Source organism: Pseudopodoces humilis, chromosome 1 (genome assembly GCF_049639895.1).
Source record: "Pseudopodoces humilis isolate 2021_Gansu_Grassland_sample_001 chromosome 1, ASM4963989v1, whole genome shotgun sequence".
Lineage (NCBI taxonomy): Eukaryota > Metazoa > Chordata > Aves > Passeriformes > Paridae > Pseudopodoces > Pseudopodoces humilis.
This window is the reverse complement of record NC_142200.1, coordinates 104877205-104889585: the sequence shown is the minus strand read 5'-3', so window position 1 is coordinate 104889585 and position 12381 is coordinate 104877205. Positions and strand designations below refer to the sequence as shown.

The 12381-nt window shown below is 40.2% G+C and overlaps 1 protein-coding gene across 4 annotated transcripts in view; it reads right to left on the bottom strand.

Annotated features, from left to right (window-relative positions):
* ELMO1 (engulfment and cell motility 1) overlaps window positions 1-12381 on the bottom strand; it is a 302673-nt gene that overhangs the window by 92715 nt on the left and 197577 nt on the right. For all 4 annotated transcript variants that reach the window (XM_088054072.1, XM_014248665.2, XM_005519061.3 and 1 more), the window contains one exon: window positions 10787-10923. In XM_088054072.1, coding sequence (XP_087910198.1) covers window positions 10787-10923 — 137 coding nt within the window. The remainder of the gene's footprint in view (window positions 1-10786; window positions 10924-12381) is intronic.

The window sequence follows — 12381 nt, the reverse complement described above, 5'->3', positions numbered from 1 at the left end:
AGATTGGTGGAGACAGTTCTTTTCTCTAAGTAAATTAAACTTTGAAGTCCACTGTGTGCAAAATTAGGCTAGATAAAATAACATCCTGTTCTCTGCCATCATTATTAAAATGTTGCATTTATACCACTACTTCTGAGGTAAGACTTTTTTGTCCATATGGATCAATTCTTAGGAATAAGAAACACATGTGCATGTGTAATTTTGGCTTTACAGCTTTAACAGCAGCCTTCAGATTTCTACCTCTGCAGAAAATACATAGCTGCCAGTAACACCCATCCTGGCTCCAAAAACTGGCTTCCAATATTCTATGACCTGAAACGTTCTTTTCTGATGTCTTGACAGATGTGGCTGCCCACAGTAGTCAGCAGGTGTCCTCGGCTAGAAAGTGAGAAAAGCCATTAAACACCCTCCTTAGGGCAGGTGGAAGTGGGATGAGGCATGCCATTGTTCCAAGGAAACAGGACAGGCAGAAAGTCTGGGGGAATAAATCCTGCTGGAGATTGGAGTACTGAACACAGAGAGAAGCTAATGGGAAACTTCACTTAAAATAGAGAAAAATCCAGTAAGGTTGCTACATCCAGTCACTAGCTTAAAAAAAAATTAAATAAATAAATAAAAACCCCCCACATATAGGCCTTAAAATGAAGAAGCATCAGTTATATGACAATCAGATCAAAAAAGAAAATCACTGGGAAGAAAACAGCCCTTTAACAACTTCCAGATCCCTAGGGAAGGAAACAGTCCTTTAACAATTTCCAGAATCCTAGTTTACATAAAAATGAGCTCTTGGAAGGAATCTTAAAATCTTGACAGCTATGAGATTACATTCTTTATCTCACACATCTGATTTTACAAAAACAAGGATGTTTCATTTTTCCACTTGATGACTTCAGAGATGTTATTTTCTCTATGAAGGGCTGGTCAATTGCTTCTGAAGGGGTTGACAATGTAACAATGATATGATGAGATCTGTGGTTTCCTTTGGGCTCTTGGTTAAGTGCAACAAAAAGTTCTATGCAGCATGTACTATTCAAGCAAAATAGACAGAACTGCAATTTTTAAGCTCTTGCTGCTGAGGTTCTCTTATCAGCAATACAACGAAGATCAATCAGTTTCCCTGAGACAGAAAACTGATGCTTGAAACCTGAAGACAAGTCTTCAGAGAAAAAAATTACCACATAATTCAAAGCATGTGTGGAAGTTGTTTCTCCAGATACATTCATAAAAGTCTTTTAGAAGCAGACCTGAAATTGTTGATGCAAGGATTGGTTCCTGAGAATTTCAGTTCCATGGCCATGGCACAAATATCTTCAGCTGACATGGCAAGATCTTTAGTCATCCACACAAATGTCTTTTTCAAGGATTCTGATATTTGTTCCTTCACCTGTCCCTGGTGTCTGGATAAATATACTTTCATGGTGTCAAATCTGCCTCCATTCCTGTGCTCAGCTTTTAAGGTGACACTCCTCAGCTTTCATATTGCTTCTCTGCTTACCATGACCAACATATAAAGGTAACTCAAGGAACTGGGATGGAACCTCCCAATAAATTACATTTTAGTCATCAATAAATCCATAAAATTTTTTTTGCATACTATTCAAGTACACAGTGAAGAAGGGAAAGGGCAAAGGAAAAAGAGCCTTACCACTTTCAGAGGCACACACAACACCTTCCATCCCCCAGTAAGCTATTTAGCCCTCAGTGAAAAAGTGGAAGGACCCATATTCACATGTCTAAGCTCCACGACCATCCCAAATAACAATTGCTTCTGCTGTGGTCTCAAGGCCAAATACTCTGTGGGGCAAAACCTAACATTCCTTCAGAAAGTTAAACCCCTCAGCTACTCCATTTTCCCTCTCATCCAGTGTCTGGGAACTTGAGGACAGTTCACATTAGCACACCAAGGCCCAGTTTAACCTGTGACCACCTAAAAAAGGTAACCTACAAAGAGAGCCAGCAGAGGCAAGTACCTGTGTTGGCCCAGTGTGCATGATGTGGATATCATAGGACTGAGGTGGCTGATGTGGGTGAGACAGAGAGCCCATCTGCGCCTCCTCTCCCTCTCCCTCTCCTCCATCCCTCCCATCTGCCTCTATCACAGCCAACCTTAATTTACACTGGTGCATCGGGTAGCAGGATCAGCTTGTCAGATGCTGGCCAGTTACCTCATGTGCTAAAAATAGAGACAGGCATCAGCAGCGACTGACTGGCAAACGCCTCTTTAATGGTGACTGACATATTCAATCGAGACAATACGCAAGATGTAGGCTGCAAACAATGAAGGACATTTGTATAAGGACAGATGAGACAAAAACAAATAAGCACCCTGGCTTTGCTTACGAGACACACATGAAAGATTTCTGCTGCTCTTTTCAACCACGGTGCTATTTAGATTACAATTACTTAAAGCAAACCAACAATAATACAAGCTCTTCTGCTACTCCAAGAGTGGCTATAAAAATCTCATTGTCAGCTGCATCATCCATCATGATAACCCCATTTCAACTGAAACAAAATATCCCAGACATCACCTCTCCCCTCTTCCTTCCCTTTTTTATTTGCCTGTAATAAGGTCTATAGTCTGGGGAGCTCTCAGGCTGAATTCCATGCATTGTGATTCACAAAATGAAAATCTGGTATTATATGCCCACTGACATTCACATCAGCGGCAATTCATGCAGCAAAAAGCCATATGCCATGCACCTCTGATTTAACTGTACTACAAAAACATATCCTAGAAAGAATAAATAAAAATACAGAGACAAGAGTGGTTCCTGGGATCTGATTATTATCCTCACTTTTAGACAGGAATGACAGGGGCAATATCACAAAATATGCTGTTTTGGTGACAGTTCCAGTTAGGTTATATCATTTCCCTTCACTACTAACACACTCTACATGCAACAGAGGCATTTTTTTTCCAGTGCAAAAGGTTTCTGTGAAGTATAAAAAGAGCAGTTAGCACAGATAACCTACACTCTGTGTTCCTCCTCTGGTTATCGGGCTTTCCACTCAATAATCTCTTTGAAGCTTGATAAAGTTTATTGGTTTGATCAGCACCCACTGAGATGAAAATGAAGAGTGCTTTGAAAGTATGAAGTACCAGCAGCTTTAAAAATTATCGTCTCCAGGGTGTTAGACCTGTATGTGTTCTACCGTAACACGCAGACTTCACTAGAAATCTGCGGATAAAATCCCCTCTGCCAATGATGGCTAGATTTTTCACAAATTAGAGACTGCACTGCTGAAATCAACAGTCTTTCATCACTGGGGAAGGGACATGACAGCTGCTGGCCAAGTGATTGTACTAAAATAATCTTTTCTTGTTTTAAATTACAGATATTTTGTTGAGACATCCTTTCCTTTCCTTGAATTTTGGTTTGAGGAATCCATCTCTTTGTTGGCACACCCATACTAGCACATGAATGGACAGAAATCAAGCTTGAAAACGCTTTTCCTTTTAAGTCTATGCCCTCCATTAAATCACTGCATATGTGATCACTTGAGAAGGATTGTTCATCTGTAACTAGATATGAACCTACTATTAAAGACTTCCAAAGCCTTGTGGCAAAGACAGAAAATAGTAAGGATACTATTTTAAATTAAAAAGTCTTTGAACTAGAAAAATAGTTCATAAGCTACAAAGTGCAGGGAAAGGGCAAGTCAGACTGCTTCATTATGCAGTCTAATACTTAATTTTCATAATTTAATTTTTTTAATGTATTTGCATTCCTGACAATGCTAGTTCAGACTGCAAATTTTTCAAAAGGAAGCAACCATTTAGATTTAAAAATGGGATAACTCTTGTTCAGCTCTTCTGAGCTTGACAGCCCAGATTTTTTGGGATATGAATACTTAAATCTGATTTTTACAGACTGATGCCTCAGTAAATGGAAAGATGCCTCTTCGGCATCTTAAACACCCCTTCTCAGGTTCCTGCAGCCAGAAGCAGCAGATGAGTGCTGTGGGACACATTTGGAGGTCTGACAGGTGGAAATAAATGCACAGGGATGGAGAAGACTCAACAGAGCCATTCCTAAATGAGCAGCTGATGAAGGCATACATTTGGAATATCTAGGCCACAAAAAGCATAGAGGGAACACTGACCAAATGCTAGGGAAAGGTCTTAAACAGGCTCTCTCTGTATCACATTCAATTGCACTGCTCAAAAAAGGCCATTCTCAAGGAAGAGGTTGTTAATGGAATGAACCTGACAGTTTTTCTGCACCCAAATTACGCTTTCTAAAAGATTCCTATTGTATTTGAAGGGAGTAATTTCGTCAATTAAAGTCTCATTTTCTCTGCAATCTATGCAGCAGACTTGCAAAATGTTAATTGCCACAAATTTTTTAAAAATTTGTGCATTACACAATTAATGGTATAATATATTTATAGCAATTATCTGTTTCCAATAAAAGTTAATAAAGTGCTATTGGCCTCAGGTGTGAAAATGTGCGATTTAATTTGTGCTAATCTGCCCCAGCCTGGGGAATACTGAATTCATTCTATGTGAGAATAATTTATTTTCAATATCCCTGACTGATATAAACAAAGTATTCTCAAGGGAAGATGCAATAAAGCTAAAAGAGAGGTGCAATCATTCCACTAGCCCGGCATTTCCCAACAGTAAAATGCAAACAGAACAGCCTTCCAAAGCTTCTCCCAAAAGAAGTTAAATTCATCTGCTTCAGACCCACAAGAAAACAAGAATGCTTTGGAGGGCATCTGTGAAGAACTATTTATCATCCCTTTCCTTTCTTCTTTCATTGAATTGAAAATAGGTGACAAACATGTTTAAAGACCAAAGGATTTTATTTTCAAGTTTGTCTGAATAATTTTTTTCTTTCATTTGAGGTAATGCTTCTTTTATTTTCTGAAGCTACCGTTTGCCAGCCCTCTCCAAGGCTCCCTGTGCAGCTGGGTGGGGGGAAAGAGAGGCACAGAGAGAGGCAAGTACCCCTCTGGGGCTAGAGCTGCTACTGCATCTGTGGCAGGGTGATGGAGGAGGCTGGAGCGAGTGGCCAGGCATCCCGGTTCTGATTTTGACCCTGCAGCTGCTTCCCTCTCAAGGCACTTCAGCTCTGGGTGCCTCTGCCTCCTTCCTGTAAAGTGTGGTTTATCAAAACTCAGCCAAGCTTGCAAGGAGCAGAAAAGCGCAGAATAATGTTAGTGCCACTAGAGGGGATCACTTGAGCATGCTGGGGACCTGCTGCTCCCACAGGAGTGAGGCAAAGCCCTGTCACTTCCAGGTCAGGCACAGAGCTGCCATGGCAAGGACTAGCATTAGGACAACTAGACTGCAGCCAGGGAGGCATTTTGGAGAGGATCTATGCAGAGTCTGCTCCTCGAGTCTCCCCAGTTTGCAGTGGACCCAGCAAGGCTGGTGACAACTCCTCTGCCACATTGCTGCTCTGACACTTTCAAAATTGCCCCCCAGGCCTTTGCTTCCTCAATGGGTAGCTACATTATCTGATGGCAGGTTTGACCCACCACACTTATTTTTACACAAACCACCCCTCACACAAGTTTGCTTCTTAAGAGCCTGTCCTTGAACACTTAGTCATATTTTGAACCCAGCCTTCCACAATTATTCATCCCTACAGCTGCCGAAAACACAGCACTGGAGAAGACGAGAAACCTGTGGCATGGCATTTCCAAACCTCCAATGAAGAAGGAAATGGTATTTTTCATTTTTATGTTACGCTTGGTTACCTTTTCTGTTATCTTGTCAGCGAGCAAGAAAAAATGTTCCCAGAGTCTGAGCATGAGCCATAAACATCTTTTGTGGTTATCAAATGCCTCTGTGTTTGCTTTGCTATTTAATTACAGGACTCACGTAGGGCATTTATTGTTTACATCTGTTGCCGCTGTGAACAATGTCTACTCTGCTGATCACCACAAAGGCAGTTTGTTATGTGTATGCCTGTCAGTGACATGTTTTATCACCTTGCTGAGCAGACCCCCCCCTGCTGCAGGGGGATCTGGTGATGCAGCTTGGCCTGTCCCTGAAATAGTCAGATACCACAAGGGCAGTTTCCCACCAGGTTGTCACTGTGCAATGGATACTAGCTCAATGCTGAAACCAGTTTTTTGAGGTTTCTGAGAATGTTTTTCTTATTACAAAATATTTTCTTCTTCTTCTTCTATATTATATAATATTATTACATATTCTTATTGCAAAATGTGCTTTCATAAAACATTTAAAAGTTCATGTTTTATACCATGATGATCTCAAGCACATGTCTAGAGGGCAAATTAACTAAATCTCTAAGTAACAAGAAAATGCATCGGCAGCATCATTAGCCAACCTTGTCCGGCTTTCCTATTCCTCAAACCTGTAGTTTTAGTGAATGCAGTGGATTTTGTTTTCAAGCACCTTATATCACGGTACTTATAATTTTTTCAGTTTTGGCTTCTCCTATTTAGCTTTAGCCACATTGGAATGATAATCTGCATCTTGCTATAAGCAGTCATTTTTGGTCATCTAAAACCCAACAGCTACACTAATATATTAATAAAAGCTGCCACATTGTGCCCATTCGCTATAATGCACCTTCAATGCTCTGCTAGCCAAGTCAAAAAATTTTGTCTTTTTCCTTCCACACTGGGAATGGAAGCAGTTATTTTTACTATTAATCTGCTTTTTTTCAGGTGGTACAATACTAGGTACAGAATTAGCAAATTGCTCATTCTGTTCTGCAGGTTTAATAAGACAAGCGGTGGCTGCAATTAAAATAATCCATTTGCTCACCCTTCCTTCTATTAGCATGTAAAGTTCAAACCTTCTAAAAGCAGCTGATTGAAATCTCTGGAAACCAGAGTTAAGGGGATAATCTTGTCCCCTACACAAAGTCCCTCTTGCTCTCTCCTTGTATCACAAGAAACAATATGTGTACTTTGCAAGAAGATCATTAAAGGGATAGCAGTCAAAATGTAAATTCACATTAGGGCAAGCCAGGTGCATTTATTAAAGTACATCTAGTGGGGATCAACAAAAAATTTTCCTTTGGGAGTATGCTTTCATTTGGCCCCATGGGAGAAATTTTACTGTCGGGCGGGTACTTTGAATTCCACCTTCCATCGTGTTAAAAATAAACAATAAATCCCAAACCAAACGTCTCAGTTTGTGTGACAGCAGAAGCTGAATACCCTGAGCGGAGTGTAGGTGGTCCCTATGAGATGGAAATCTGACTGATGGGCACCTATTTAAATGGGCAGGCTGCTGATGAAGGTGATGAAGATGCTGGATGTGAGACAACTCAGGCCAGCTTTGTTACAGTCAGCACTGACTCCAAAAATCAACACACAATGCTTTCTTCTGCTTTAATAAAGCATGTAGAAGTATGTAAAGCTTGGAGACAAGATTATATTTTCAAAGCCATAAACCATGCTGCCTGCTCACAAATTACTTTGGAGAAACTTGTAAAGTGTCCTTTGATCATCTGTAGGCTCAAATAAAAACAAAAAGGTTTCAAATGGAATTGTTGCTTCTTGCATGTCTATCTATACAACTGCATCTTAATTTCTCTAGGAAACTCACAAAACATGAATTATGCATGTCTTAAAATGTTACAAAGGCATAATATAAGCTTAGCTGCCTGTCTGAATTACTCTTTTCAGACGTCTATTAGTATATACAGAGACTGAAAAAAAGGTTTTAGGTTTGACAGTGTCATACTATCACCATAGACATCAAAGGACTTTTTCTCATGCAAGAGTTGACAAAATGTGTCTCTTTTAATGAATAAGAATTGGGTAAAGCATGAGATCATAAGTGTTTCACTAATATACAATAAAATTCTTCCAACCATGAGCAAAGTACTGGTTTAATTATTTTTGAAACTTTAAAAATGAACAAACCTATGTGGAAACTACAGAACATAAATTGAAGAAGCATGATGGCACAGTATGCCATTTTGTCATCAAAAGGAAGTCTTAATATGTGGCTTGAAGAACCCTTGAGAGCAGGCACTAAAACCTGAGGGGAAATTCAATCACCTCCCCTCTTTTAATGCCTGTCATTCCCCAATTCAAGAGAGGAGGAAATAATTCTCTGTATGTGCACACAGACCTCCTACAGACCCTCAATGTACAAGCTACTGTGATTAATCAAAAGTTCAAAATTAAACTAAAAAGCTCCTTTTCTTCAATTATGATTAAACATCAAAGCAAACAGTCTAGTTGTTTTTAACAGAATGTCCAGGTCACAAGAGTTAGCAATCAATATACTGAGAGCGTCCAATTTTGTTTTGGAGGTTTTAAGGAAGGAAGGAACAGAGAAAGATATAAAACAAATGATCCTGTCAGGCAGGTTGATAGTAAACAGTAACAAAGTGGTGTTTCATACACTACTATGACAATCAAGTTATTGAAAGTGAAAAATAGTAACACAAAGAGAAGATGGAAGATTTTTTTTTTTAACACAAGTAAATTACTGCATCTTGTGAGGTCTGCTCTCTTCCTGTTCACTTCTGAAAGGATGGGCTGAATGCTCCCTGGGCCAACTTGGCCCTTGCCTGCCAAGTTTTCCAAAGTGACTGCAAAGAAATGGGTACCCTTAGCATGCCAGGAAGATGCAGACAGAATACTAACATGATCACCAAAGCCTCTTGCCAGGTAAGGATGAGAAATGGTGGTGTTTAGTTTGGGAAAGCCACGGGCTGCACTGGCAGCTGTCACCCACCAACCAGATGGGTAAACTTTGGGTACCACCATGTAACGTATCAGCCCCCACAAACCCTCGAGTGCTTCACAAGCCCACACAACAACACAGTTTGCTTCACTCACAGATCCCTTCAGATGTTTATCAGCTGAGTAATTCACATCACCACCATATGTCATTTGAAGTGGATAAGAGCACAGACATCTCCTTATGACTTTAAGAAAAGACTTAGATAAGCAAAACATAATTAGAGAAGTGTTAGAAATGAGAGACGCAAGAGCTTAGCATTCCCTCCCCTTTACAGAAACAGTTACAAAATCAGGAGTGATTTCTGCAGGCAGAGATCCTGGGTTCAGGATCATGCAGCACAGTGCCATCACCAGACACCAGCCCTGGTAGCCCAATGGCAAGTGTTTCAGGTTTGCCCCACAGAGTCAAGAACTGCCCATGTCTACAAGGACACAGTGCCAGTGTTACTGAACCTGACAGAACTGATAGGTGAAGCTGCAGGACTATCAGCAACAGAAAACACAAGTAGCAAACTAGTCATATCAGAGAAAAAACTCCCTGATCTCCTATGAACCTCCACAACAATGCCTAACACTGCAAAGTAAATTTCTTTATTTTCCTTTTAGGGTGACCTGGGCGGGTGCCAGAAATTGAACCATTCTTTATCTGAATCCCCTAGGATTGCTAATAATATTTCCACTCAAGCTGTGGGAAATTATGCAGACAAATACTTCTACTGAGATAGAAGGGCTGTAAGTAATAGGCAGCTGTAAATACACTTCTTTAAAACAACCACATATTATGAATTAGTCTTCATAAAGTTGCTTTTTAAGCTCTTGATTTTAGCAACCCCGTTCAGTGAATTATCTTGTTATTGCTCCTTCTGTGTTCCTGGATCCTTAGGTAGGAGAAGCATGTCAGAAATTCCACGTAAGAACAAGCCTCTAGGTCATCTGGCTATGACAGTGTGCATATTGGACCTCCTTTCTCTCAGTACCAGGGCTCTGGTACTGCTGCTAGCTAACTTGCCTGAAAGAACTCAACAAAGGTTATTCTTCATTGTGACCCAAAAATTCACCTTCCCTCTGAAGTAGCAAATGGACTTTGGGACCACTTCAATAATAAACAGTTCCAATTAGAAGTCAGGCATGATCATTCCTACAGGCTCTAGCATAGCATATGAGTCTGGTGACTTCAGAGCCATTGTAAGGCACATGCTGACACAGAGCAGCAGTCTCACTTTTCATTCCAAACCAACAGTTCCATAACTAACATCTCCCAGGGAGAAGCTCAACATCCAGTCAGAGGATCCCAACAAAGATAAGGATGACAGCTGGCCACAAAACTATGAGCTTGCCATTCTTAGAAAATGCCAGAGATACTGTTCAGCCTCAAGGTAAATTGGATAAAAATTGGATATCTAGGGAACACTAAGAAAGACCTGTTCTTTATTGTTCTTCTGTGGGTCAGGAGATTGGCTGAAGCTTCCAGAATTCTTACTGAGGAGCTTTTTGGTGGAATTTTTATTTCACTGGTTTTCAGGTTTATTTTTTTGTATTTTGTTTTGTTTTGTGGGGGATTTTTGTGTTTTATTTCTTGTTTGTTGGGTATTTTTTGGTTGCTTGGTGGGGTTTTTTTGTTTGTTTTTTTTGGTTTTGTTTTTGTTTTAGCAGGCTAAACTGCACAGCACTCTGTCAGGATTGTGTCCACTCCTGAATATTTTATCACTTTAGTGCTCACATGAAATGAAAGGGATGCACAGAATTATCACTGCAGTACTCTCTCTGCATTATTTACAACCTTGGAAGCTGCAGCAGTTCAGCATAATATTGCTAACATAAAAAGGCAGAATTTCCCCTCAAGCCAGAATTTTAGTCTCATAGTCTGCAGTGCAACATGACTGAAAAAGGTCTATGAACTTCCTTACATCTCCCATCCTCTATCCACCACTTTCTAAATGCTGGCATTCTGATGTACAAAGCATCCAAAGAGATAAATCTCTAGGCTTGGGAGGATATGGAATGGGAATTAGTAAATCCCTGTGCCTCTAGGGAAGAATATATGGCCTTGTTTCACCATTCTTCCCAGTTATTCCCACCCCACCCTTTTTCTTGCCTTGTTAAAGTCCTCTGAAGTTGCCCTCATTTCCTTCCATGTCTTGTTCAAAAGCTGAATGCAGATACAGAAGAACTCCTCAAACGATCTGTCATGGGTGAAGAACATGGGATGGAAATCGTTGCAGGTCTCACTGGCTAAAAATAGAAAAACAAGGGGGGGTGGAATAAAACATGTACAGGCAGGAGCTTCAAAAAATAAATGTAAAATACAATCAGCCACGAAATTTAGAAAGTAGTGTATTTGAGTGGAATCCCAATTCTTGGAGCAAAGGATGTCAAAACACTATTGTGAAAAGTCAGCCTTGGTCTACAGTCTTAAAGACAATGAAACACCACATAGACCCTTGTCTTTAGGAGACCAACAGCAAGAAGAGGAAACAGCTACCTGTTCTCTTGAATATTCTCTCAATTACTTTTGTTTGTGCCAAGTTTTGTTGCTCAGTCTGGGACAGAGAGACAAAGGGAAAAAGCACAGTTCTCCCCATGAAAACAAAAGCCTTTCCCACTGCTTTAACAGCATGATCCATCTTGCCTGCTTAGAACCAAACACCAAGGCCCATCACTCACAAAACAGGATTAGATCAATGTACACACTGAAATGTGAATCTCTGCTGACATGCCAGGTGATCTACCATATCATACAGATGTAACAGGAAAAATGTTGACAGATACAGAGATGAGAATATAACTGATTAAATTTTTTCTTTGAAAATAAGCAGAATCAAAAGCAATGGATCTTCTATAATCTATCCCTTACTTGAGACAAACATAATAAAAACCAAACCAACAAACCCAAAAAACAATCCCCAAACTTCCTTATTTTTAATCAAATAAGGAAGTAAAATAATCAAGGAACACTGTGGTGATGATCCTGAAATGGAAAAGCAATAGTGTACTGTGATTCTCCTTGAACAGAGAATTAATTTTTAAAAAACTAAGGACTGAAGCAGTGCTGACCTCTGGGCACATCTGAGCAACCTGAGTAGAGAAAGGCCTTTAGCCAAGGACTGAAAAGAATCTTCAAACTCTGCCATGACTTGCAGGGCCACATTGATAGGTTGCATATCTATGTTCTTAAAAAGGCAAAGATAGAAAGTCAAGCTGAATAAGCTTTCTTAATATATCTAGTCCCCAAATCTCTCAACTTCAGCTTTCACATCTTCATGCATGATCCTCTGAACTTTTCTGGCAGTCACTTAAACAGAAGTCACTGCTTAAACAAAAGCATCTTTCCTTACTTCAGGATCAAACAGCCACTACTTAGGCAAACTTCCTTCTGTGCAAGAACAACGGAATTATCAAGCACTGGGATAAACCACATTTTCCTGAGGCTGAATCACTGTCTGAAATCCACTTCCTCTCACTGGAACTGGGCAAATTAGAATTAAGACTCTGTGCAGGGGGATGTGAAGGGCTCAGGCAGTCTGACTCTGCACCAGCTGCAGACACTTGGTCTTGGTACCTCTTCTAGGCACAAAACTCTCAGTGCATTTAGTTACCTCTGCTGCACCATCAGCTCTGCTGTAGGAACATGAATTATGTTTAGAACCACCTGAACCCACAAAAAAAACAAAATCAAAAAGGCTTCTGATC